This window comes from Equus przewalskii, chromosome 11 (genome assembly GCF_037783145.1).
Source record: "Equus przewalskii isolate Varuska chromosome 11, EquPr2, whole genome shotgun sequence".
NCBI lineage: Eukaryota > Metazoa > Chordata > Mammalia > Perissodactyla > Equidae > Equus > Equus przewalskii.
In genome coordinates, this window is record NC_091841.1 from 23,112,226 (window position 1) to 23,139,292 (window position 27,067).

The 27,067-nt window shown below is 62.9% G+C and overlaps 1 protein-coding gene and 1 long non-coding RNA gene across 27 annotated transcripts in view; one reads left to right on the forward strand and one right to left on the reverse strand.

The window, feature by feature from the left end:
- Positions 1-4,471: 4,471 nt before the first annotated feature.
- The window catches only part of MYRF (myelin regulatory factor), a 34,081-nt gene continuing 11,485 nt past the window's right edge, over positions 4,472-27,067 (forward strand). For 4 of the 25 annotated variants that reach the window (XM_070565298.1, XM_070565299.1, XM_070565302.1 and 1 more), the window contains exons 1-11: positions 6,748-6,781; positions 17,031-17,118; positions 17,318-17,581; positions 19,980-20,041; positions 20,954-21,233; positions 22,167-22,417; positions 22,509-22,632; positions 24,371-24,566; positions 25,824-25,900; positions 26,077-26,187; positions 26,615-26,705. In XM_070565298.1, coding sequence (XP_070421399.1) covers positions 6,763-6,781; positions 17,031-17,118; positions 17,318-17,581; positions 19,980-20,041; positions 20,954-21,233; positions 22,167-22,417; positions 22,509-22,632; positions 24,371-24,566; positions 25,824-25,900; positions 26,077-26,187; positions 26,615-26,705 — 1,563 coding nt within the window. In that variant the 5' untranslated portion in view covers positions 6,748-6,762. Of the gene's footprint in view, positions 4,649-6,747; positions 6,782-12,389; positions 12,775-13,178; positions 13,271-17,030; positions 17,119-17,317; positions 17,582-19,979; positions 20,042-20,118; positions 20,304-20,953; positions 21,234-22,166; positions 22,418-22,508; positions 22,633-24,370; positions 24,567-25,823; positions 25,901-26,076; positions 26,188-26,614; positions 26,706-27,067 lie in introns of those variants that run through there. The other 21 variants (XM_070565300.1, XM_070565304.1, XM_070565305.1 and 18 more) reach the window with 15 other exon arrangements.
- Positions 21,834-22,687, reverse strand: LOC139074486 (uncharacterized). 2 transcript variants are annotated; one of them, XR_011524125.1, is made up of 2 exons: positions 22,547-22,687; positions 21,834-22,068 (listed from the first exon to the last, which is right to left on the reverse strand). It is a non-coding gene; the product is annotated as an uncharacterized lncRNA (long non-coding RNA). The 2 variants fall into 2 exon arrangements; XR_011524124.1 differs by having other exon boundaries at positions 21,834-22,065; positions 22,547-22,686.

Below are 27,067 nucleotides of genomic sequence, written 5' to 3' on the forward strand. Positions count from 1 at the left end.
AGGGGGCACGTGACTTGCTGCTGAGGTCAGTGGCAAGTGGCCAGAGGACCTCCGAGACTGGCTCTCGCCGCTGTCGATGCCCTGGTCCAGGACCACACGATGAGTCTCAGTGAGGGACCAGAAGACCCTCAAAGCCCCATTTGAATGGGGGCAGCCCCTTGTTGAGCCCTGCCTGTGTGAGCTGTGCCGGGGGATCCGTGTCCATGACCTCATTAGGGCCCTGAAAGATGGGGCTCGTTACCCCTTTCTCCTCCCTGAGGGGTCTGGGGCTCAGAGAGGGTGAGTAAGCTGCCCCAAAGTGCAGAGCCAGTCATCAGGGTCCCAGGCTGGTCCCACAGTGCCCGCCCCTCCTCGCAGGGCTGGGAGCTAGGGCAGGGGGGACAACTCCACTAACCCCACCCCCGGGGAGCACTGAAATGCAGAGACCTCAGCAAAGAGGGCTTCCCGGGGAGGGTGCAAAATGCCTGTCCAGCCCAGGGGCCCCAGCCCGCGTGGCTCCAGGACAGCGAGGCCTGGGCAGCTGCTCCAGCACCCCGGTGGGCCTCCTGCCAGCCACATGCCCCGGCCCGCCCCCTCTACACAGCAGGTGGCGCTGTTCCTCTGGCCAGTCCGGCGGCTGGCCCAGGCACTGGCCCCACCAAGCTTTGACCTGACCTTGATCTCTTCCTTCCCCACCCTGCCCATCCTCCCAACCCCAGTCCAGAGTGACCCTGCTTGGTGAGGGGTTGGGAAGGGCGATAGAACAGCGCCTGTCTTCACCCACGGCCTCTTTGAACAGAAGAGGAAACCGAGGCTGGAGAAGGACCAGACCTGCTCAAGGTCACTCTGGTGGTGGGGGCAGATCTGGAACCCTGGCCTCCAGCCTCACCTACTGGTTTTCAGAGGTTCTTCCCACCTTGGAGGTCCTTTGGTTTGCAAACCATCCTATCCAATTAGTAGAGCAGAAGCAGAAGAAACTGAGGGCCAGAGAGGTTCTGTGCCTTGCCCAAGGTCACACAGCTGGAGTGTGGAATGGGGGGGGCTCTCATGAGGGGCAATTCTGGGAAGAGCTGGAGCAGTGCTCAGCAGGCAGGGAGGTGGGAGAGAGGTTACCTGCAGGTCCCAAGACTGGGGGTGTGCTCTCTCACCCCAGTCCAGGGAAGCATGAGCCCGCTTCCCTGACTCCCTGGGTCCACACTCACCACCCCTGGGACCTTCTTCTCGTCCTCTGAAAAATGGGCCAATGCCAGGGCCGTGTGGGCCCATGGGAGGCCAGGAGTCCTGCGGTAGGGAGGCCTGGCCGCCTGGCCGGTAGACTGAGCCCCACCCTCTCCTGGGCTGCCCTCCAGCCCGTTACTCATTAACCCTCAAGTCCCTGCCTCCCTTTCCCCAGGGCTGCCTCCTCATGTCCCTACTGTCACTCAAAGGCCGGCCCTGGGTGCTGGGCGCTGGGGACTGGCCTGCCACCATAGGAAGCCCCATTTATGGATGACTTCCCTGGCACTTTACCCACACGGTGAGGTGGGGACAACGGGCTGATTGACAGAGGAGGCCTCCAAGGACCGGAGGGCAGGCCTGGGAGAACAGCTGAGCTGGCCACAGGGGACAACCACGTCTGCTGGGCCGGGGCTGAAGTCTCGGTCCCTCACTCATTGTGGCTTGTTGGGGAGAGGGGGCAGGTGGCGACTCCTCTCCATGGATGGAGCCCTCAAGGCCCTGGCGATGGGGCTCCCTCACCAGCCTCAGCCTCTCTCCACCCGGACTTGGGCCCCAATTTCATTACAGAGTTGGAATGCGGCAGCCTCGACTCTTGGCTGAGCCCTGGAGTCCAGGACGTTTCCGCCACCCTTCTCCCCCAGCCAAGAGATGAAACCCCACGGGGACAGTCGCTCCTTTGCTCCGTGGCCTAGTGGAGTCAGGGGATGGGACTAACAGGGAGCTCCGTCCCACCATGTCCAACTTCAAGAGACTTAAGCCAGCCCGAGGAGTTGGGGTGTTGGGAACAAAAGACACATATCCCCCACCCTTTGATGACCCAGACATCTAGGGGTGATGCTTAGCTCTTGGGGATAGCCTTCAAAAGGTGGGCGTTTCAGCACCACCTGGGGTACGGCAGAAAGACCCGTGGGTGGGGGAGGCTTATAAAGAAGCTGGTTTTCCAGCTGATCCCTGGCAACTCCTAAAATAAATTCATTTTCAAAAATCACACGGCATGGGCGGGTGTCCACTTGGTCCACGGCAGGCTTGACCCGGGTGGGGGAGGGGGCAGAGTAGAGAATAACAATTGTCTTAAGGGATGCTGCGGAGGGAGAAAAACCTCTGGGGTGTATCGGCTGGAAAAGAATGGGCGTCTCAGTGTGGCCCTCTGCTGCTCTCAGCCCGGCCCCTGCGGGGGGAGCGCCGGTCAGCACACACAGCTGGGGCCTCCAGTAAAGTCCCGTTCTATATATCTAAGAGCAACAACTCGGAGAGCGGCCCCCGGAGGGACAAAACCTCATTGTGAGGCACCCGCCGGCCTGGGCGCCCCCTCCCCCAGCCCCAGAACTGTCGTGGTATTGACCCTCCTCGGCGGGCCACCACCGGCCTGCTGACTGGGCTACATCTGGGCTCAGGCACTGGCCTCCCCTCCCCCATGGCTGGCTGCTGAGGAGGGGGAGGGCGGCCCGGGTGGGAGCAGCTTCGCAGGCTCTCACCCCATCCCCGCTGGGCAGCCCGGCTCGGCCCCCCGCTGTCCCCCGGGGGGCCACTGGCAGGCAGAGGGGAGAGCTCTGGGCTGGCTAGGCTGGCATCCGGACCTGCCGGCAAGTCCTCTCACCCCGCTGGGCCTCAGTTTCATCATGTGTCAAAGGGTGGGGGGGTGGGACAGGTTTTCCAGCTCTGACTTGTTGTATCTGAGGATCCCGAGAGGGTACGAGCTGAGCCACTCTGCGGTGACATGATTCGCTGGGTCTGGGATTCCAGAACTCTCGGCTTCCGAGGTTGCAGGGTCTAGGGAAACAGTTTGAGGATGCATCGTCCATTCATTCAACACATTTATTGAGCACCTACTGTGTGCTATGTAGCGTTCTTGGTGTTGAAGCTAAAGCAATGAACAAGCCAGAAAAATCTCTTACCCGCATAGGGCTTCCATTCTAGAGCGAGAAGAATAACGGCAAAAACAAAATCACACTCTTTTACACGGTGAGAAAGAAAGGCCTAGGTAGGAGGAACCTGCTGTAGGTAGGGTGGTCAGAGGGGTGATGAATGAGCTGAGACCTGACTACTGAGAAGGAACCAGCCATGTGGGGACAAGCATTGTAGACAGATGGAACAGCATGTGCCAAGGTCCTGAGGCAGCTGTGGGCCTGGCATGTCTGAGTGATGGCAAGGAGGCCTTGATGTCTGTGACTTAGTGAGCAAGGGAGAGAAAAGTAGGAGCTAAGGTCAGTGGTACAGGCAGGGGCAGATCCTACAAAGGCTTGGAAACCGGGGCAAGAGGTTAAGATATTGAGTGCAAAGGGAAACCACAGATTTTAGCAAAGGAATAAGAAGAGCTGATTTACATTTTAAAAATAGTGATTTGGGAGGATTGTAGAGATCAGCGCGGAGAGAGGCTGTGCAGTTGGGCAGAACAGGGATGAAGAGGCAGAGGGACGAGGGTGGCGGGTTTACCCCTGACACACTTGAGGTGGAACCTTCAGACCTGGCGCTACCACACCGGGAAGCAGTGGCTGAGCAGGCAGCTTCCCAGGTCCGCCCGGATCTGGCTCCGAATATTGGCTTTGCCCCTAACCACCTTGAAACCCTGAGACCTGTGCCGTCCAATATCCTACCCACACAGGGCTATTTAAATTTGAACTAATTAAAATTTAACAAAATCGAAAAGTCAGTCCCTTGGTCTCAACAGCCACCTTTCAAGGGCTCCATGGCCACAAGCGCCTAGAGGCTCCCAGATTGGACAACACGGAGAACATTTCCATGCTCACGGAAAGTTACACAGGACAGCACTGCCTCAGACGGTGCTGAGCGTCCCTGAGCCTCAGTTTCCTCCTCTGTCAGATGCACATAACCCTACCTTCTGGGTAGGGGAACCTGGGAGGACTCAAGGAGCTAACGCCCACCAAGCGCTCAGGGCGGGCCTGGCCCATAACGAACGTTCATGGAATGCATCGCGGAGATGGAAGGTGAGGACCGGGGAGGAAACAGGGGAGGCTGCTGAGGTTTGCTTCTGAAACTCTCAGATTCAGATCTTCCCCTGTCCAAGGGGAGGATGAGGACTGCGGGGGCACGGAGTGGCCGCTGACCCCAGCCCCCGCGCGCCCCGAGCCCGCGCGCCCTGCGGTCCCCGCGCCCCGGGGAGGGACCCCGCGCCGAGCCGAGCGCCGCCTGCAGGAGCCGCGCGCCCTGCCCGCCGCGGGGCTGCGCTCGGGGACCGGCCGGCAGGGGGCGCGGGGCCGGCGGGCGGGGCGCGGGGGGCGGGCGGGGGCCGGGCCAGGGCGCGCGGGGGGCGAGCGCGGCGGCCGCCCGGGCGGGACCGCAGCCGCAGCGGAGCCGGGACTGTCGCGCGGGCCGCGCCGGCGATGCCGCGCCCCCGGGCCGGGCTGTAGCGGGGCCGGGGCGGAGCGCGCGCCGGGCGGGCCGGCCATGGAGGTGGTGGACGAGACCGAGGCGCTGCAGCGCTTCTTCGAAGGTGAGGACCGCGGGCGGCGGGGGCGGCGCCGATCACCCCCTCCCCCGGGACTGGGACCCCGACTGTGCTTTCGCTCCGCTGGGACCCCCGAGGACGCCTTCTCTGGGCTGGGGCCCTCCTCCAGGCTGGCACCCCCCTGCGGGGCTGCGAGTCTTCTGGAAGTTACTCCCCACCTCCACTAAAGTTGGACGCCCTCTCTCTGTCCCCCAACACACAACTTCCCTGGAGTTGTGTCCTCTTCCCGTCTCGGTCCTCCTTCGTGCCTCCCAGGACCTGCAGTCCCCCCTAAATTCTGACACCTCCCACCCCAAGCGCACTTCCGCAGTCTGGGGACCCTGGACTGTGTTTCCCTGGAACCCCATCCAGGCCCAGACTCCTTTTGAGGCTCCGACCCCCAGCACACCTTCTAGCATCTTCCATGCCTCTTAGACTGGCACCCCAGCCCCAGCGTGCTTCCCAGAGGCTGGGACACCCCCCCCCCCCACCCACCCAGAGACCCAGGCGCCTTGTGTGCCTTTCAGGTTGGCATCCTCCCGCCGCCTGACTCCTAGGAGCTGGGACCTCCCCCTTGTGCTTCCCTGAGACTACGACCCCCTTTAAGTCTGCCATCCACCTTCTACGAGGCTGCTCCCTCTCCCAAGGCTGAAATGCCCCTTGAAGCTGTCCCCCTTCCCTACCTGGGCCTGGGAAGCCCTCCCCAGCATTCCTCCCTGGGCTGAGTGGGCTGGATTGCCCCACTCTCCCACCCTGACTGCACTGCTCTGCTTGGTCTGGAAGCTTCTTGAAGTTGGCATCCCTGTTGCCAGCCACCTCGCCACTCCGAGACCCTCCCCCAGCTGTGAACTGCATCCCGCTAGCCCTCTGAGGCTCCTCAGGGCTCTGTCACCCGCCCACACCTGTCCCTGCGGCTGTGCCTCCTCTGGCTGTGTCCCCCACCCCAGACCTTGACCCCGAGGGGACCCTCTCAGGGCTGGGATCTACATAGACCCTACAATATTTTCTTCTACCCACTTCCCTGTCCCCACAGTGATTTGGGAGGTCTGCTCCCACGTCTAAGCGACTTCCTGACCCTTTTCCTGAGTAGCATCTGCAGGTCCTCAGGGCATCCCCCTCCTCCTGGGTGCTGGATTCAGGAGGAATGAGACCGAGGGTGGGAGGGGGAGGCGGAGGTGCAGGCTGACATCTCCAGCCCACTCTGCTGCTTTTCAGGCCCTCTAGCCCCTTTTCTGCCCCTCCCTTCCAATTTGGGGAGCCCAGCCTCTGCCCCCACCCTCTCCCCAGTCCCTAAGCCCTCATCCTGCTCCTCAGTGCATTCAGAACCCAGAAGTCGGGGACTCAGAGCCTTCCATCAGTGTGAACCCACCCCTGGGGGCCGGGGGTGGCCCACGGAGCACGCTGTGCTGGCACTGTGGGGCTGCGGGGCTGGGAATCGGGGCCCAAGTTTCAAGCCTAGAGCCCAGATTCCGTGGAGTCCCATGAGGGAGAGAAGAAGGCCTCTCTTTGCCTCAGTTTCTCCCTCTCTGTGACCCGAGAGGCGGGAGCCTTTGTCCCCTCCGGCTTGCTGCGCAGCCCAGGGCAGAGTATCCACCAGCCTCAGCACTCACCTCTCCGGGATTCTGGACACCCCAGCAGACCCAGATCCCAAGAAGTCACCTTTGGACTAGATTAAATGGTTGATCCCCAGGTTGTCGGGCTGTTTGAGGGTCCCAGGCAGCCCCCCATCAGTCCCAAGGACTCTTGTTTTCCCCCGACTCTGTTCATCCTTTAGAAACCCACAGGAGTCTTATGGGGGCTGGGGGCCCCTGGGGAGGCAGGAAAGGGACACAAGTCCTGCCTTGGGGGTACTGTTTTGAGGTGCCCTGAGCTTTCTAGGTACCCCAGATGACCCCCGGCTAGTGCCTCTTGCTTCCTCCAGATAGCCCCCTGTCTCCTCTCCCAAAGCCCAGGGCCCGGGCAGAGGGGTGGGCCTGGCTGGCCAGGGCTCCCTGACTCCTGAGCCAAACTCCCTCCTGGCCGTGGGTGGGGGTGGGGGCTGACGCCACGACTCAGCCATGCGGCCGGCCTGGCGGGGAGGCTGCGCAGCTCCCTCCAAAGAGATAAGAGGAGACTCAAGAATGTCTGTGGGGAACAGGGGTGGGTGTGGGACTGCCCGCGAGGAGGGCCCCGGGGGGAGCCAGGGGCTGGCGAAGTGTTCCCAGAGCTTGCGATGGGGGAAGATGGGGTGGGCGCCGAGGGCCCGGGTCCCTGGGGCCACTTGGGAGGGGAAGGGCTGGCAGGGCATCAGATGGGCAGTGGTGTGGGGGGACCCAGCGTGGGTGTCAGGGTGCGCCCGGGAGTGGCGGAGCCTGAGCGTGCTCGTGGGTGTAAGTGTGAAAGGGCAGGGGGTGGGGAGTTGTGCTTTTGTGCGTGTGGACATGGTGTTCCTGAGCGTGTGGGGGCAATGGGTGCTCTTGCACTCAGGTCTGGGGACCCCTGAGTTCTCCTCCGGGTCCCCGCTTGGCCTTGGTCACTCCCTCTGGACAGTGGGTCTGGGACCGGGTCCATGCTTTCAGCTCTGGGTTTGGAGACGGGCAAGGGCTTTGCTGAAAGGGCAGGGGTGCGTGAGCCCCCTCGTCTGACGTGGCCCGCACCAGGGTGGTGTCCTGGGTCCAGCCCTGTGCGGGTGGGCCAGGCTGTGCCCCGCTCCAGGGTGGTGGGCTGGGGGCTAAGGCGCTTTGGGCCTTGGGTGGGAGGCTGGGACAGGGCGGCCCCCTCGAGGCTGGTACAGCCGGGGCCCCCGTGACCGCCCTGCTAATCCCTAGAGGGAGGCTTCGGCCGCCCGGCTCGGCGGGCACAGGGCCTGCGGAGAGGGGACCCTCCGGGCAGCATGCACTGGCTCCCAGCAGGTAACTGGGTGGCGGTGGCATCGTCTTGACCGGCTGGGGCCTTGGACACCCAGAGCCCGGTCAGGGACAGGGACAAGGCAGCATCAGAGGATCCCGGGAGGACCTCCGAGGTTCTGGTGGTGGCTCAGCCGTGGAGAGCTGTGTGACCCTGTGCAGAGCTCTCACCCTCTCTGGGCCCCTTTTCCTCATGTGCAGGACAGGAGGCGGTGGCAGAGAAGGTCTGGATGCCTTCAGCTCTCATGAGCCTAGTCTCCCAGCCCCGGAAAGAAGGGAGCTTGCAAGGGGGAGGGTGCTGGCCCCTGGCTCCAGGGGCATGTGGCACTTGAGTCAGCAGCCAGTGTCCCCCAGAAAGCAGGTGGTATAGAGGAAGGCTTAGAGGCTGAGGGGAACTGGGCTTCTAGCAGGTGCTGGAAAGGCACTGCGAGGTTGGGGCAACCTCCACTCGGCCTCTAGAGCCCACCAGGGAGGCTGGAGGGAGGGGGCGGGTTTTCACTCCTGCCAGCCCCGATGGGTGGCTCGGGCTGCTGACTTCCCTTCTCCTGCCTCATGTCCCCTCCTGGGGCAGCCAGGGGCCCTGGACCACAGCAGGGGCTTCCAGGGTCATTCTTTTTAGCCACCAAACAAAGACGAACTCATGGTCTCCTGAGAGCACCTCTCTGCTGGACGTAGAGACCCCAGAGCACCAGGATCCTGGTTTAAAAGCCACCGGCCCCCGGCTCCAGATGGGGGGGGGGCACGAGGGGGTGACATGGGCCCCCTTTCCCAGGGGCCAAGACAGTGGCTCCGAGAGAAGGGAGTTGGCCAAAGGGGACACCTAGCCCCATCTCTCTCTCTGCCACCAGGCCCTTGGGAGGGAGGGCGGCCTTCCTTCGGGGACCAGCAGCTGTGCCTCCAGAGGGCAGGAGGAGGCCCCGGGGGAGGCCGCCTGATGGCTTGTGGGAGAGGATGCCCACCCTGGACTGAGCTGGGGCTGAGCTGGGGTGTATGATGGGGTGGCACCAGGCCCCGTGTCAGCCTGTCTGTTTGTCTGTCATGCACCCAGGGATAGGTGGATGGGGGAGGCAGTCCGGCCCCTGACTCTCAAGGATATGAGATGAGGTATCTCCTGGGTCCACCCAGAGACCCTGGGAGGACACCTGTCCCAGCCGCCCTCCCCCAGTCCCTCAGTCCAGCTGGAGGGGAAATGTAGTGTGGGGTCTGACTCATCCCCATGTTCCCAACACCCAGCGCAGGGCCACACAGGGGTGGGGGGGGCGGGGCGGGCAGGAAATGTTCCCAGGGTCAATGGAGACAACAATGGCTATGGGAGCAGAGGCGGGGCAGGGGGTGCACCCCAGGAAGCCGACTCTCTGGGAGGACCTGTGGTCAGCGCAGGGAGAGCAGCGGGCTGTGTCCAACCTGCTGGCCTCTGGAACTGAGGCTGGGGGCCTGGGCAGAGGGCCCTTGGGGTCTTAGGCAGGGCCAAGCAGGGTGTTTGGGGGAAGGACAGGCCACTCAGGGCTGACTGGCCTCCTTCTGGGGCCCTGGCACCCGCTGCCTGACTGCCAAGGGCTTACAGGACTGGGGGCCCTGGCAGCAGAGGCCGCCGGGTAACAGCCCAGCGGGGCCGCCGATTGGCTGCTGCCCTTGGACTTTGCCCTCCTGATAAGGATGGGGAGCAGAAATGATTAACCGAATCATTAACCGGGGGTGGCCCCACCCCACCCAGGCGGCCTGCCCTTCCTTTCCACCTTCTTTCTCCTCACGGCCCCTCTCTGGGCCTCAGTTTCCCTCACACCCTGGGCGCGTGTCTAGGGGGGCCTCCTCTCCCATCTAGGTCTCCAGCCCCTGCTGCGTGGTGTGGGCAGCCCCTTGGCTGGGGCACGGGTTGGATGGTGTCATGGTCTTCAGCACTCACGGTGGGGGGCGGGGGTTTCCGGCTCTGGGCTTCCCCTCGGCCCTCCTCCTGGGCGTATCGCTGCCCCTCCCTTTTCTCATCTGTAAAATGGGAATACAGCTGTGGTCAAAGTGCCTGCCTCTCAGGGACCTGTGGGGACTAGGTAAAGGGGTATGAGAAGGGCCTGGTACAGGGCCTGGTGCAGAAACCCCCATAAATGTCAGCCTGGATTGTGATGATTATCCCCCAGGCCGGCACAGTCCCGTTGAGCAGGCTCAAGGCCGATATGAAGCTCCCCACTTTGGGGAATTTTTGGTCCATGGGGTAGGTCAGTCGGTGCCCCGAAGCTTGGGCTGGGGCCTGGGGCTGTGTGCCTTGGGGAAGTGCCTCCCTGTCTCTGGGCTCCTTACTCCAGGGGTGCTGGGAAACCATCAGCCTTGTGGAGCACGCTCTGGATGCGGGGCCTGCGCCGTGATGGGTCTGGCCGCGCCTGGTCCTCATGCCCCTCCTGGTTCCTGGACCTCCAGCGGGGCCTGCCCCACCTCGGAACTTGGGCAGACTTGGGCCTTGGGCAGGCGGGCAGGGGGAAGGGGCTTGACTATCCTTTGCCTACAGCACCCAGGCCAGAAGCTTTTGCATATGTTGTCTCCCTGGCGTCCTGGTGTTCCACAGAAGCGTAGGTGGTGTCCCCTTGCTTCTGAGAGGGGGATGCTGAGGCAGGCAGGAGAGGAAGGGGACGTGTCAGGCCCACTCAGGGCGACCACAGCGGAGCTGGGACGGGATCCTGGGTCTCCTGGCTGCAGCCTGTCGCAGTTGGGTGCCAGCCTGGAGTGGGGCCAGGAGGGGGCCTCTCCTCCTCCTTGTGTGCCGAGGGACCCCATCCACCGCTAATGGCTGTGCCAGGTGCCTGCCGTTCAGCCCCTTGACCTCTCTGGGCCTCAGGGCCCTCACTCCAATGGTCAAGGTTGTGGGGTGGAAGCAGTAAGACCCCAAGAGGGCCGAGGCCTGGAGGGGGAGGGGAAGGAAGGGCGAAACCCTGGATGGGGGGCAGTTGGGTCCAGAGCCCCCCTGACCTGGACTGTGGACTAGGGGTCCCAGGGCATCCTGTCTTCCCTCTGTCTCTAAGCCCCAGCACTGGAAAGTTCTCCCTCCGTCTGGCCTACATCCCTCCAGCCCCCGTAATGCACACCCATACCCTCTGTCTCTCTGAGTTTGGGGACCCTCCCTCCCTGGGGGTGTCCCCTCACTGCCTTCTTCATCATCTCAGTCCCCTGTGCTTTCTTCGCCCTCCACGGTTCTCCCTTTGGGGTCTTTGGTAGCCTGGCGGAGTGGGAGGAGAGGGGTCCCCATCCCCTGCTCTGCCAGCTTGGAGGGGCTGCCTTTGGTGGGGTGGTTGGGGGTCTACGACACCGAGTTCGTTCATTTGGATCTGGCCCCATCTAGAGCTGATGGGGAGGTGTGTCGGGCTGGGCCTACCATGGGGTCAGCGAGCATTTGTGTGCACTAGTGTACCAGTCTGGGAGGTGTCAGAGATGTGAACATGCGCAAGCATGCTGGTGCCTCAGGGCCTTTGCACTGCCTGGAATGCTCTTCCCAGATATCCATGTGGCTCACCTCCTTCTTATCTTGGCTCAGGGAGGCCCTCCCTGACTATCCTATTTAAAATGGCAACTCAGCCCGGCTCTCCTGGCACCCCAACCCCCTTCTCTGCCTTATTTTGTCCATATCTGTCTCCTTTTAAAATGCTATGGATTTTGCCGATCCATCCTGTCATCTGACTCTGCCTCCAGAATGTCAGCTGCATGTGGCAGGAGCTCTTGTCCGTGTTGTTTACGGCTGTGTCTCCGGAGCCCAGTGTCGTGCCCGACACAGAGCAGATGCTCGATAGATAACTGTTTGAATGAATGAAGTGGGGGGGGGAGGGAGCACACGTGGAGCATGCTGGTGTGCACACGTGTATGTCAGGTGCCACTGTGTAGATGTGTGTGTTCGTACGGACAGGATCACCCGCGTGTCAGTGGATATGCGCCTGGGAATGTGCCCTGGGGTGCGCACATCCGTGTGGGCCGTGTGGTATGTGAGCGCAGGTGGGCGTGGGTGCGATACCCCACCCCAAGCAGCGGGCTGTCTACTCTGCCCCCGTGGGGAGGACACTTCCCCAGCTGGCCTGCCCTGGTCCCTGCGGGAGAGGGCCGGGGGCATCGGATGGGAGCCACCTCGGCCCCGTGGAGTAGGGCTGGGGGGTCCCCAGAGCAAAGCAGAGATCCTTGGGGACCAACGTGGCTTCTTTAAGAACAGGCTGTAGCTTCTGGGCTCAGTTCTGTTGGACCCGGCGTGGGACCATCTTGGGGCTGTAAGTTCCACCTCCTGTCGACCTGAGGACAGGGTGGCAGCCCTGTGGGGACTAGGGGGGGACTTAGCTATAGCCCAGGAGTGGCTAAAGATTCCGGGTCCCCTGGAGGAGATGGGTCTCTGTAGGCAGGGTGGAGGGGCTCTTCTGCATTTTTGGCCAGAAGTTGAGAGGGAGCAAAGACAACTGTGGCCCAGATTTATTTAAGGACCTGATGGCAATGACGCAAAAGCCACATCCTTGTCATTCAGCCCCCAGCTAACTGGAGATTTGATGCAGAGAGGCAAAGGATAGCTTGCAAAATCAAGCATCTGACCTGAAGGCATTTTGAGTGAGAAGACTCTGGTCGCAAGTGGAAGGCTGAAGCAGGGACAGCTAGCGGTTACCTGTTAACCATAGGTCATATTAATAAAGATAGAAAGTCCAGAAGAAAGGAGGTGAGGGCCCACTGTGCCCCGTCCCAGTGTGAACTAGTTTGGAGCATGTCAATTAGCTCGGCACTGGGGGCCCTCTGTGACGGGGGAAGGGGTCGTGGGGGGGATTGAGGAGGGGTTGCCTGATCAGGGAGGCAGTCACAGAAGGCTTACCCACTGTGGGGGATGGCTAGAGCCAAGGCCTGGAGGCTGGCTTGTGCCGTGTAAGTGCCAGAATAGCAGCACGGTCCTGGTCATGCCTCAGAGGGACCCAGAAGAAGGTGGGAGGCTCCCTGGAGCAGATAGGCAGTCAGGTGGTGAGGCGTGGGGAGGAGCGGTCCGGCCTGGGCGGGAAGCGGATGGAGTCCTGAGAGAGAGATGGACACAGAGCAATTCACGTCGATGGAGGAATGGCCTCCTGGGGTCGGGGCTTCCCACCATCTCCTTGGAGGCTCACGACCACCCGGCCACGCAGGGTTCCCTGCTCCGCTCGCAAGAGAGGACGGCCGAGGCCCAGGGAGGTCAGGGCGCTTGCTGAGGGTCACACAGCTGTGAAGGGGGCCCACGTGAGTGGCCAGGCCTCCTTGAGCCCTCCGATTCAGGTACCTGGGGTGGACCCTCAGGGCAGCGGGGGGACAGGCTGGGGCCGTCAGCCCCGGCTTCAGACCAGCTAGGCCTGGCCAGCATCCTTAGGCCCTGGCCTGCCCTGCCCGCAGCCACGTGGCTGACGGGATTTCCGCCATGTTTGGGGCATGAATTGACAAGTGCCCCATTGACGGGCGGGGGGGAGGGTGTGGGCAGGGCACAAGCCTCCCACTGTGCCGGGTCCCCACCCTCCCCCGTTCCCCAGGACAATGGCCGAGACTCAGCCAGTGGCCACAGCTGGTTGGGGGGGGTGATGAGCACGAGGAGGGAGGGCGGGTGTCCAGGGTGGAGGACCACCTGGGCCCCCACCCGCCCTCATCCTGCACCTGGTTTCTGTCCCCTGCATCCGTCTTCTGCCCAGCTGGGTGGCCTTAAAGGGAGGAGGAGAGAGGAGAGGAGGGGGCTTCCTTCCCACAGCCCCTACCCCAGCGGCCTGGCTCCTGTTAGAAGCAGGTAATAAAGAGCCTAATTAATGGGAGCAGCTGGGGCACAGAGCTCAGCCGGGCCGGGGGCGCCTGGAGGGGCCCTGTCTAGCCTGGACCCTGACCCCAGTATGGCCCGGCCCAGGTCCCTGGATCCTGGCACGCCTGGCGCCAGGGTCCCGCTTGCCACCCTGCTCATTCTTTCCGTGGACATTTATTGTGTGCCTACTGTATGCTTAGATGCTTAGATCCCAGGGAGTCAGGACAGGGCGGGGCTCACAGCCCGGTTCCCACACCTGTAAGCAGCGGGCACGGTGCTTATCCTTTCTGAGCCTCAGTTTCCTCATCTGTACAATGGAGACCCTACCCCGTAGGTAGGATTATTAGGAGAATTAAATAGGAGCCGTATGAAGTGTGTGGTGTGGTGGGAGCTGTGGACAGTGGGAAGGCGGTGGACAGACCCTCCACCCGTCTGTAAGGTCTGTGCTAAGCAGGAGAGAAAAGAGCCTGATGAGAAAGTAGAAAGGAGGCTGCCACTCAAGAGATGGGACAGTCAGATATGGCCTCTGGGAGGAACTTACATTTAAGCCAAAACCTAAAGACTGAATACGAATGGGCTTTGTTGGGCAGAGGGAACAGCGTGTGCAAAGGCCCTGAGGTGCAAGGGGGATGTTTGTCCAAGGATGGAATGAGGCAGGGGATAGACCATGGAGAGTTGCCAGGAGGCAGGCTGTGGGGCAGGCAGGGGGCTGCTCGTGCCAGGCCTTGGACTCTGGTGGGCTCTGGTGATCCCGAGCAGTGGGAAGGGGTTGAAGGGTTTGAGGAGGGGGAGGGCAGGGACCTGGTGGTGCCACTTTCTGGCTGTGGGACCTTGGGCAGCCTCCCACTTCCTGCCTGGCAGGTGTCTGTTGTTGGCTCAGGGATGTTCCAGGGCTCTTTTGGGAGCAGTGCAGGAGGGGGGACCCCAACGCTGCCTTCCTCCTGGGTTCCTGGGGGCTCTGTCCCAGCCTCAGGAGCCCCTGGGCTCCAGCAGACCCCCACTCGCACCCTGTCCTCCCAGAATGTTCGGTTAGAAATGTCCAGGGTGGTTTAGGGGGCGGGCTGGGGGCATCTGCCTGGCAGCTGGACCCTTTGGGCAGGGCAGTGTGGGGAGAAGACCAAGCCGGCCTCCAGGGCTCCCAGAGAAGGAGAAGAGGTGGGCTCAGTCAGTGTTCCTCAGGAGGCCCACCAGCCCCGCAACCCCCACCCCGCGGCCCACCCCCCACCCTTCCCCAGGGGCTGCCTCCTCCCTCCTCCGTCCTCCGTCCGCCCGGCCCCTGGCACGGGAGGGTCTCCCCTCCCGCTAACCACATCTGGTTCTCGTTAGGGTCTCCCAGGATGCCTCTGCCTGAGGCCCCCCTGTCCCGGGGGAGGTGGGCAGGAGGATTAGGGGTGATTAGGTAGGAGCGCTCCTGGCCGAGGGAAGGAGGGGGAGGAGGGGGCCTGGCCTGTTATAAATAGCAACACCGTGACTCCGTCACCTCATCCTTCACTGTAGATTCCAAGTTCAGGCTCAAAAACCTGCAGCTTCAGGGGCAAGGGTGGGGTGACGCTCCAGTATGCCCTCCCTCCCCGTCGCCTGGGCTCCATCCTGCCTTGGGAACCACCCCCCCAGCCCATCAGGTGGGGCAGCCCAGGAAGGCCCAGAAGTCTCAGCGACCACCAGCCATACCTTCCCCCTTGGAGTCAGGTCCCTGGGCCCTGGTTTGAATCCTCATTGCTGTGTTGCCTTGGGCAAGAGACTTGACCTCTCTGAACGAAGGGGCTGATGCTAATAACACCAAGTCTGCAGGGGTGACTGGGAGGTAAACCTGGAAAGCAGTCAGCATAGTGCTGGGTCCTGTTGGGTGCTGTCAGCAGGAGCCGCTGTCACCATCCTTGTCCTGTCATCGTGGTCCCCATTGCAGGTTGGGAGTTTAAGTGTCACACTGCACGTGAAGAGCCTACGGGGTACCCAGCATGTAATATGATTATCAATGTACTTGGCTCCAGAAGTGCCTGGCACACAGTAGGCGCTCAACAAAGGAGACCTGTCGTAAACAGGGAAGGATGGGGTGGGGGCCAGAAGGTAGACAGGAGCCCCAGAACCTCGGCAGGCAGACTGGTCATTCCCGGCTCCAGAAGCTCTTCTTGCTCTGGCCACCCAGGGCCCTAGCTGGCCATCAGCGGTGCTCGGTGGGTGTCCCTTGTTCCTGGCTGGGTGAGCCGGGGGTGGGGGCCCGCAGGAGGGCCTGTCCCAAGCAGCGCGTGACTCCTAGGAGGGCTTAGCCACTCATTAATCACCTAAGCGGGGCTCAGCATTCTTGAAATGCCGGCCAGGGCCAGGGAGGGGCCTGGGCTGGGGGGTCCTGGGGACCCCAGGGCGCTGGGGACTGGGAAGTGAGGACAGCCACTCCATCTGCTTAGCACTCTCTGCTGGGCACCTTACATACCTTAGTCTATTTCATTCTCAAATCACCCCTGTAACGTGTTAGCTGTTCGTGTCCCCATTTTACTAATGAGGAGACTGAGGCTCAGAGAGGGTGTGTGACCTTCCCAAGGTCACACAACGGGGAGGAGGCGGGCCAGGATTTGTTCCTGGACCTGTCTGAGCTCTGTTCCCAGGGCTCACCAGGGGAGGGGGCATGAGGTGCCGACCCCAGACTCAAGGCTCCGGGGCCCAGTGGGAGGGGTACCTCCTGCCTCAGTGGGGCTGGCCAGCCCAGGTCAGCAGTGTGGGTGGGGCCGTCCTCCATTATCAGGGTTGACGCATCTCCCACGTCAGCCCCCTTATCATCCCGCCCTCTGGCTCCCCCCCGCAAGGTGACCCCGGGAGGAGAGAGGCCAGCGCCTCCCCCTCTCCTCCCTTGCTGATGCCTGAGAGCCCTGGGCCGCCTTTTCTGCGAGTCCCTCCCCTTCTTGCGGCCGGGGCCAGCAGGGAGGGCCCAGGAGAGGGCGGGCAGGCCTGGCGGAGGAGCAGGGCTCAGGCCTCCATCCTTCCTGCTGCGAGGCCAGGGCAAGCCCTTACCTCTCTGGGCCTCTGTTCCTCCTCTGGAAAACCCAGGCTAAGCACCCTAGGCCCTGTTACGGGGGTGATGGGCGTATGCAGTGAGGGTGGGCTGGGCTGGGCATGCCTGGTTCCGATCCCCACCCCTTTCCATCTGCAGCAGGAGCCTGGGGTGCTGGAGGCTCCGCCAGCCTCCTGGGCCCTCAGGATGTATGGCCCAGCCCAGCCAGGCCTCGTGCTCTTGGGGACCCACCAGCTGGGCCACCTGGAAGTGGCTGCTGGAGGACAGGGCAAGACACAGTCATCGAGTCTAGTTCTGTGTCCTCGAGGGTGGTGGGCATCCCCTGGCCACTTGACCCAATAATGCACCTCCTTTGCTCTTCACAGCATCCCATAAGACAGGGGGACAATTACCCCATTTTACAGACAACAGGAAGGGACTTGCTCAGTCGTGAAGCTAGAAAGGGGCACGGAGAGGCACAACGTGACTTGTCTATCCCAGATCTGTGCCCTGGGCCCCTCCACTCCTTGGAGACTCCAGGTGGCCTTGTGGGCTGGGGGAGGCATCATCAGTGCCTCCTGGAGGGGTGTCAGGTGGTGGACGAGGAGGGCCTCTCCCGGCACATGGATACACAGATGGGGAGGAGCCTAGGGGCATAGGTTTTGGAGGGCTCAGCCTGGGAGAGTTGGAGGGCTCGGTCCAGAAGCCTAAGGGTCTCAGGGAGCTGGACCCCTCCCCTAGCTCACATCTGTGCCTCCCCTGCAGGCCACGACATCAACGGCGCCCTGGAGCCCTCCAACATCGACACCAGCATCCTGGAGGAGTACATCAGCAAGGAGGATGCCTCCGACCTGTGAGTGGCCCCGTGACAGCCTCGGCCCCACCCCCGGCCCCTCCGGCTTCCACCTTTCACCTGGCAGGCGTGACACGGCCCCACCTCTGAAAGCTGCTCCTCATCCTTTCCCAGCGCTGACCCCTCTGTCATCCCCGCGCTGCCCTGCGGGTGGGGCCTGGGGACCTGGCTGGTGCTGAGCTTCCTTCCTTCTCTGCAGCTGCTTCCCTGACATCTCTGCTCCAGCCAGTGCCGCCTCCTACCCCCACGGGCAGCCAGCGATCCCCAGCTCCAGCGGGGTCCACCACCTGAGCCCCCCTGGGGGTGGACCCTCCCCGGGGCGCCATGGCCCCCTCCCACCCCCAAGCTACAGTGCCCCGCTCAACTGCAACAACAACAACGGCATGGGCGCCGCTCCCAAGCCCTTCCTGGGGGGCTCCGGGCCCCCCATCAAGGCAGAGCCCAAGGCTCCCTATGCCCCAGGGTGAGTGAGGGCAGAGAGTCGGGGGTAAGGATGCAGGGGCCCAGGGGCCAGTGTGGGGCCAGTGACCGAGGGCTTGGCAGTGGTGAGCGGGCTGCCCCGTGGGTCGGTAAGAGGCGGGGCAGGACAAGGGCCAGGCTGAGGAGGGACTCACGGCTTTGTTCTGAGGCACTGGGCAGCCATGGTGGGTTCTGGGCAGGGGAGTGATGAGGGTTGATGGAAGTGCTGGAAAAAATCTCTGAGGGCTGTGTGGAGAGTGGATGGGAGGGGGTGAGGCTGGAGGCGTGACTGCTTACATTCACGGGACCATCTACACACGCGTGCACACACGCAGGGCACACACATTCCCCTCGCCACGCCAGCCCCATCCACTCACTCGTGTAGCCAGCTGCTGTTTATGGCGGCCACAGGGAGTTGGCCGATGGCACAGATGTGGTACCTGAAGGTCCCCCTCCCTGAGCCAACCTCCCAGGTCCTTCCCCCATCCCTCTGAGGGGCCCACACCAGTGGCCTGACCCAAGGGCTCAGCCTGGGCCTGGCTGGGAGCAAAGGTTCCAGGAGGCCACCAGCCCAGCAGACTCTAGGGCAGCCTATGAACACATGCACGTGGGGAGAGGCAGGGAATGTGGGTCTGCTGGGCTGTGCACAGGGGCTTGGAGAAAGTTCTGGGCTCCCCAGCCTGGGGCAGGGGGCAGGGGGCTCTGTCTCCGGGCAGAAGAATGATGAGTGCTGGGAGGGTGACACTGGTCAGACGGCCTGGCTGCCTCTGCGGCTCCACCATTTCCCAGCCTTCTGGCTCGGTAACCCATGACGTGGGTCGGGGCCTCTGCCCCAAAGGCTCCCCCGTCCAGGTGACTCTGGAAATAAGGGAGGAAGACATGAGGAAGGGCTGGGGGGACGATGGCTGTTTCCTGGCTTCCAGGGGGAGGGCGGCGGAGGGGAGCTGGGGTGCCAGGGGGCAGACTTTGTTGCACAAGGCAGGCATCCACTGGAGACCAAGAGGCTGTCCCTAAGACCCGAAGGGCGGGGGCAGAGGGGAGAGGATGAGCATGTAATAAGCGCCTGCTGGGTGCCCACTGCCACCACCTCCCTCTGTGTGTACGAGCTCACCTACCTGCCCCAGTAACCAGCTCCTGGGGGACCCCAAAACCAGGCGGCCTGCGAGGAAAGCTTGGCCGCCCCTCACAGCAGGATTGAGAGAGAGAAAGGGCCTATCAGAACCACACGGAGATGCCATGGCTGGGCCCCCTCCAGGGAGGGACCTGGAGCCTCTCTCTGCCTGCACCCCTGCCAGGCCCTGTGCTAGATGGTAAAGGAGACGTCCCCATGCCCCGGGCAGTGTATCCCGCGGTCTAGTTGGGGGGTGAGGTATTAATCAATCAATCCCCACATCGAGGACTGATGAGCACCACGAGGGGTTGTAAGGAAAGACCCCTAGGCCTGTGGACTCTGGCGTTCGATTGCAGAGACTGGAGGGTGTGGAAGACCTTGACACAGTAGAGGAACCCAAGGCCACTGTCAGAGAAGTGCAGGGAGCAGGTGGTGGACGCCGAGCTGGGGACGCCCCGTCAGCCCGCCAGGCCTTGAGGGCCGTGGCAAGGACTGAGTCCCCATCACTTTCTTCTGTCATCCTTACACCGCTGGCAGGGTTGGGTGGGTAGCTTGTCCAGGGGAGCCCTGGGACTCTGGAGTCAGCCCAGAGCTGTATCCATGACAGCTCGGCCGCCTCTGGCAGCTGCCTGGGCATGACAGTGGGCAGTCTCTCCAGATGCAGGGACCAGGATGGCCAGAGAGCCAGACCCCCACATGGCCGCAGCCTCCACATCCCTGGGCGAATGCAGGGTTCATGCAGGACGTGTTGACCTCTCAGGGTTTAGTTTTTTTTTGTTTCCCTGAACCACTGATAAAACAAAAACTGCAAGAAAAAAATAAACCCAGGCCCGGTGGAGCTGGCTCCCTGCCCAGCCCACACCTGCCCATGGTGGGGCAGCCCCCCGGCGCCCCGCTGAAACTCCCCAGGCCCAGCCCCCAGGGCCCCGTGATTCCAGGAAGTGGGTGCAGGAAGAGGGGAGCAGACCTGGCCCCTCAGTCTGGGGAGGGTGTCCTTGAACCCCTGTGCCATCCTCAGGGACACTGGTTACTGGCCCCCAGAAGCCCAGTAGGTCGGTCTGAAGGGATATTGGGCAGGAGCCCACAGTCCCCCACCCACAACTCAGCCCCGGGTCCTGCCAGGCCCCCCATGGTGGCTGGTGCAGAGAAATGCCCCTAAGGGTGGGTGTGAGGGGACCGTGATGCCACTGGCCTCTGGGGTCCCTGGGAGCCTGCCCCGCAGAGGAGCTGTCTGGCTTGAAGGCATGGGCTCAGCTGCCCATCCAATGGCCCCTTCCTCCTGCTCCCGCAGCACGCTGCCAGACTCTCCCCCAGACTCGGGCTCCGAGGCCTACTCCCCCCAGCAGGTGAATGGTGAGTCCGGCGGGCACCGCCCTCCCCCTCTGGGGTTTGGGCAAGTGGTTGGGGCGGCCTTATCGGGGAGGGAGGGCGCGAGGGAGGGAGGGGGCCAGCGGCCGCCCAACAGCCCAGATTATCGCTGGTCAAATACTCTGTGGCCCTGGCTATTGTTTCCCCACGGGCGGGTGGGGAGCCTGGCCCTGCCTCTGAGCAAGTGTCCCTGCCGGTGATGCCACCCGCCTGCCCGCCTGCGCCATCATGGACGCGCCCTTCGGTGGTAAGTGGACGGCTGGGGGAGGCCCTGGGTGCAGCCTGAGCGCGGGCCTCGCCGCCGGCTGGGCCCACGTCGCCTCGGGGGGTGCTCAGGGGTGCAGCAGCCCCCAGGTGGCCACGAGTAGAAGGCTCACAGGCAGCTGTCTCCCCACAGCCCAGAGAGGGGTCAAGAGTTCTGTTTATCTTACCAAAAACATCTCTGGAATGCCTCCTGGGGAACAAAGGGAGCGGGCCTCCTCCCTCGGGCTGGGGGGCTGGCCCCTGGGAGCCCCGTAGAGGGGCTGCCAGAGGGAGGAGGGCTGCCACAGGACTGTGCTGGGGGTCTCTGGAGACTTCCTCCTGAGGCCCAGAGGAGGACCAGGCTGGAGAGGAGCTGGAGGAGAACTTTGGGATAAGGGAGCTGGGCCAGGCCCGGCCCCGGCAAGGAGCTGGCTAGGATGGGGCGAAAGGCTGCCCATCCCCTGGACAGGGTCTTGCCTCTAGTGGCCAGTCTTTAGGCTGCCCATCCCTCCTCCCACATGAGGTCGGAGGGAGGGCAGCCCCCAGGCTCAGCCCAGGAGGGGGTGGGAATCAGGAGGCTCTGCCCAGGGGAGAGCTGGGACCACCACCTCGAGTGAGGTAGGTCTCTGATGCCCACTCCCTTCTCTCCCGCAGACCCCCATCTCCTGCGCACTATAACCCCTGAGACCCTGTGCCACGTGGGAGTGCCCTCCCGCCTGGAGCACCCGCCCCCACCTCCAGCCCACCTGCCAGGCCCCCCACCGCCCCCGCCGCCCCCACCTCACTACCCTATCCTGCAGCGGGACCTGTACATGAAGGCCGAGCCCCCGATGCCCCCCTATGCCGCCATGGGGCAGGGACTGGTGCCCACCGACCTCCATCACACCCAGCAGTCCCAGATGCTGCACCAGCTGCTGCAGCAACATGGAGCTGAGTAAGACGTGGGCAGATAGCTGCCCCTAGGACTGGACAGACAGGGTGGCGGGTGGGGTCAGGGCAGCAGCAAGTGGGGCAGAGATGGAGGTAGGGACAAGGATGAACCCAGGAAGGACAGAAGGCCCTGACCCCCGGAGATGGGGGTCAGCACGTGCATCTGTATGTGCCCAGCAGTGTGTTGGGGACTTACAGCAATGGCTAAGCCACCCCCATTGTCCAGATAGGTAAACTGAGGCTCCAAGAGGGGGAGATGCTCACCCAGGTATCAGAACCAGGAAGGGGCAGAGCTGGGACTTGAACTGGGGCTGTCCCCTTACTCAGACCTAGTGAATCCATCTTGTGGAGTCCTCAGCTTCCTGAGGAGGTTCTAGGAGTAGATCCCAGCTCCCGGCTCGGACACCAACCTGCAGAACTGTCTTTTTCTCTGTTTTACGTGTTGAGATTTCATGAAAGATTTAGTTCAAGGAAAGATCCCACTGCCAAACTTTTTGTAAATCAGAAGGGGAAGGGGTGCCGTGCAGCCCCCAAAATCTTCAACCCCCTCCCAAAACTCCCTTTCCAAGCCTATAAAGGGTGACACTGAGAGTGACACCACAGGGAAGGGGCCCAACTCATTCATTCCGCAAATGATTCTGAGCACTCTGGCTGCCAGGCCCATTGCTGGGTGTGATGGGGATACAGACAAGTCAGGTGTGGCTCCTGGATTTCACAGGTGGGGGGCTAGAGAGGGGTGACAGAGACAGAGAATGACAACATGGAGTGATGGGGGGCGCTCCAAGGAGGCAGAGCCTGGGGCTTCCCGCAGGATGTGTCCTCTGGCTGGGCATATCCTGCTGAAACAGGGTGGAGAGGGGAGGAGGGGCGTTAGTGCCCGGGGGCAGGGGGCTCAGGGAGAGCCATCCCCCCATGGCTCACTCCTCTGTCCCCCTAGGCTCCCCACACACCCCTCCAAGAAGAGGAAGCACTCCGAATCACCCCCCAACACCCTCAACGCCCAGATGCTGAATGGAATGATCAAACAGGAGCCTGGGACCGTGACAGCCCTGCCCCCGCACCCCACTCGAGCCCCATCCCCACCTTGGCCTCCCCAGGGCCCGCTCTCCCCCGGCCCCGGCTCCTTGCCCCTCAGCATCGCCCGGGTCCAGACGCCGCCTTGGCACCCACCAGGTGCACCCTCACCAGGTACGTGGCTGGCTTGCTCGACCCCGCAGGGGGCCCACCCTTCAAGGTGGGGTGTGGGGCCGGGGCCCATATGGGCGTTCCCTCCCTCCAGGTCTCCTGCAGGACAATGATAGTCTCAGTGGCTCCTACCTGGACCCCAACTACCAGTCCATCAAGTGGCAGCCGCATCAGCAGAACAAGTGGGCGACACTGTACGACGCGAACTACAAAGAGCTGTAAGTGGTCTGTGCGACTCTCCACCCCTCCTGGCCACCCCATCTGGGGCCCCCCAGCCCTGGCAGTGGCGTCACGGTCCCAGAGCAGGGCCTGGGAGCACACTGGGTACAAGATGGTCCCGTTGTACAGAAGAGCAGACAGGCTCAGGGCAGAGCCAGGCTTGGCACTCAGCGTTCCTCAGTCCTGGCCCAGCCTGAGGGCTTCTTAAGAAGGTGGTGTGGGCCAGGGAGGGGCTGGTGGGGGCCAGGTCAGGGAGAAGGGGGGAATGAGTGTTTTCTGACTCCTCCTTCCCCTCCACCTCCTCCACTCCTCCTTCGGCATTCCAGGAAGGTAGCAGGAAGCTGAGTGTCAGCAGGGCCCTTCCAGCCCCCTCCCTGGGGAGGAGGGACCAGGGAGTGGGGGAGGACTGGGTCAGAGGCAGCCCGGGCATTCCTACCTCTCCCTCAACACCCACACAGATCCAGTTTCCCCGCTCAGGCCAGGAGCACTCTGGGACCACTCCCCCGACTCCCACTGAAGGCCAGTGCGGGGTGAGAGTGTGGCTCCCCTCGACTCACCTTGGACCTTGCCAGGCCTGGGCAGGGTACCTGGACTGGGGGCTCTCAGGGCTGAGACCGGCCTCCTGGAGTTGGGTGCCCCAGGCTCTGTGGAACTCTTAGCCACAAGCCCTCAGGGCTGGGGGGTCCACCTGCTGTGGTGGCTGAAGGTCCCTTGGGCCCTGCCAGGGTCAGCGGGAGAGTCTTTGGGGACCTAGCCCCTATGGCCTGGTGAGGACCCCCACTTTGACTCCTATGCTTCTTGGGCTGGCCCTGCCACCCCAGGCCCCAAGGCCGGGAAGCTGGCAGCTGAGGCCCCCAGTGTGGCCCAGGCGCTTCCTGGGTGTTCCCCTGGGTCGGGCAGGTGGGTGGAGCCCCGAGAGGGAGAGGTGGTGAGCCCTGGGCCTTCCTGTGGTTGTTAGCCAGGCCCAAAGGCCTCTCCCCACAAGTTGGGAAACATTTTCCCTGCCTAGCTTCTTCCAGCAGGCCCTGGGCATCAGGAGCATTCCTGGTGCCTGGGGACCTGGATGAGGGCAGGCCAGTAGTTGCCCCCCTTCCTGCCACCTGGAGGTCCCCTAAGGGTCCTGGAAAGTGCTTGGAACACCTTCCCAGCAACAGATGGGTAAACTGAGGCTGCTTCTAGGTTGTCTAGAGTGTCCCTCTCCTGATGGATGGAGGAGTCAGAATGAGGATGTTTGGGGGCTTGAGCAAGCTGGTGGGCAGGGGCTGGGCCAGTGCCGAGCCGGCGCCTGGTTCCACCGTTGCCACGGCAACCAGCTGTCAGGCAGTAGTGATGCTCTGCAGACATATCCCCTCTCACCCCATCTCCCGGGAGGGAGGGGGCTTCAGGCCGTGTTCTGGGAAGGAGTCAAGTGTGGTGAGGGGCCGTCAATCTCCCCCAGGAGAGTTCCCTCCTGTCTGGTGGGCCTCAAGGGTCCTGCCCTGCCTCCCCATCACCAGGGCGGGGTGGGCCCAGGCATGTAGAGGAAAGAATATCGGCTGAGGAGTTGGCAGACCTGATCGTAAATCCTCCTGGGGACTCAGTTTCCATTTCTGAGGAGTGGGGGCAGCCCCATGAGTGGTTTGAGGATCGTCCGGGGTACCGGCTAGGAAATTGCTGTGGAACGCAGGCATGTGGGAGGGACCGACATTCGGGGCCATCTTTGGGGGGCCCCGGGTGAGTGCCCTCCCCTGCCCCCAGGCCCATGCTCACCTACCGCGTGGATGCCGACAAGGGCTTCAACTTTTCGGTGGGCGATGATGCCTTCGTGTGCCAGAAGAAGAACCACTTCCAGGTGACGGTGTACATCGGCATGCTGGGCGAGCCCAAGTACGTCAAGACGCCCGAAGGCCTCAAGCCCCTTGATTGCTTCTACCTGAAGTTGCACGGAGTGAAGGCAGGTTTGGGGGCTCAGCAAGGAGGGCTGGGCAGGAGGGCCAGGACGGCGTGAGGGCATTGAAAGACCCCAAGGCGAAGCTCCCCCGGCTAAGCCCTGCCACCCTGCCTTTCCTCCCTGTGCTTGCCCCTAATTGTCAGGCTCCTCTGCCCTCTGCTCAGTTATGTTACCTGTTTCCTTCTCTACCCTGGGCCCCCCAAGTCTGTGCCCCTAGCCGAGACCTCTCTCCTGACCCCTCTGTCAGCTGCCTCAGCTCCACATCCCAAGATAAACCCCCCATGAGCTCACCCCTCCCCCTGGGCTCCCCGCTCAGGGAAGAGGGCCCCAGGGCCCTAGTTACCCAGGCTGTGAGTCTGGGGGCCCTCTTGCCCTCGCCTCACCATGCACAGGGCCCTGCTATTCCCTCGACACGGTCCCCTCCTCTCCTCTCCTCTGCCTCTCCTGGGACCAGGCCATCCCCTCTCCGTGTCTGAATGCCTAAGGCAGCTTCCACTCTGGCTCCTGACTCCTGTCCCACCTGAGACACGGTGGGCACCACACTCGCCATTCTTCCAAGGCTCCCAGTGCCCTCCCAGTAGAGCCCCCCTAACTTCTAAGCTGAGCCCCCAAAAGCCTTCGGGATCCAGTCCTTCACTCCAGCCCTGCCGTTTGCTGGGCCCCAGACACGGCCCTGTCTTTCCTCTGGTGGCTCCCTTTCTCTGGGATGCCCTCCCAACGCCCATGCCCTCCCTCCTCTGCTGGCTGACTGCCCCTTAACCTTCACTGTGCACTCTGCTGCTGTCCCTGGCCCTTGGGGACACTTGCCCATCTCTACTCTTAGAGGCCCCTCCCCTGTGACCCCCCCCAGCACAACCACAGTGGCTGTTGATTTTGAGACCGTGAGCTTCCAGGGGGCACGGCCGCATGTGTCTCCTTCAGTGTCATGAGGGGCCAGTGCTCGTGGAGGGGTTGAGGGGACGTGGGTGTGGGACAGGGTCTGGGGAGGGCATGGGTTTGGGTGTGAGCAAGTGTTTATGGAGGCCGGTTTGGGGCGTGTGCTTGGAGGTGGGGGAGGGTGTGGATGTGGAGGTGGGGGCTGTGAGGGTGACTGGAGTGTGTGTGCGTGGGGGGATGCCTGCAGAGGTGGGGGGAGCGATGTGGGTGTGCACCTATGTCGGGGAAGGCACCGGAGTTTGTGGCAAGTGAGGCTGAAGGGCGGCAGGACCAGGCGGGGAGCAGGGGGCCCTGAGGTGCCACTGGACTGTGCTCCTCCCCCAGCTGGAGGCCCTGAACCAGTCCATCAACATCGAGCAGTCCCAGTCAGACCGAAGCAAGCGCCCCTTCAACCCCGTCACGTGAGTGTCTGACCCCGTGGGACGTGGTACCTGCAGCTGGCTTGGGAGCTGAGGGGGGCCCCGCAGGCACCCACCATGTCTACCTGCCACACACTCCTGACCTGGCGCCCCCCCTGCGGCCTGCCTCTCCAATACCCCCCTCCCTGCCCCCTGAGCACCCCGCCCTTCCTCTGCAGGGTCAATCTGCCCCCTGAGCAGGTCACGAAGGTGACCGTGGGGCGGTTGCACTTCAGCGAGACCACCGCCAACAACATGCGCAAGAAGGGCAAGCCCAACCCTGACCAGAGGTGAGCAGGCTAGACCCTGCCCCGGGGCCCTCCGTTTCTGAGGAGGAGGGGCAGGGAGATACCACCCTGTGTGGCACAGAGTCCCACAGACCGACCCGTGTTACAGATGAGGGACCTGAGACTCAGAGCCCTCAACTGACCTCAACTGACTTGAGGACGGGACAGCAGAAGCCTGGCTTCTGATTAAGGAAACGCTCTGTGGCTTCCTAGCTGTGGGCCCTGGGGAATTTCTGCCCCCTGGTGGAGACTCACATTCCTCCTCTGTAGGATGAGGAGTTAATGCCCACTTCCTGGGGGTGCGGGGAGTCTGTGGGAGATGACTGAGTGGCAGTTTTGTGCACTGTACCTCTCCCCGGGAAGTGTGGCTGGGGGGCAGGGGCAGGTGGGGCCGGACCCTGGGTGCCTCTAAGAGCCCTGTGTGCCCCAGGTACTTCATGCTGGTGGTGGCCCTCCAGGCCCACGCACAGAACCAGAACTACACGCTGGCTGCCCAGATCTCGGAGCGCATCATCGTGCGGGTGAGGGCCACCTTCTCCCAGGGGGTTGAGAGTCCTCCTCAGAGCGGGGAGAAACAGCACCCAGGAGAAATACTTGGGTACTGGGGAGTCAGGAGCTGGAGTGCTGATCCTGTTGTGCACTGGCTGTGCGGCCTTGGGCAAGGCTCCCACCCTCTCCGGGCTGCAGTGTCTCCTTCACAGTAAAGCATGGAGGTGGACAAGAGCTGGTAGCCTTCTGAGATCCCACTAGTGACTGAGAGTTGCCACAATGGAGGGACAGTTTAAGTTGGGCATGGTGGGGTGAGGAGCCCTGGCTGGAGCTGGAGGGATGGCTGCGGGGCTTCCCCCTTTCCCAGGGCGCTGCAGGCCCCCGTCCCCCAGGA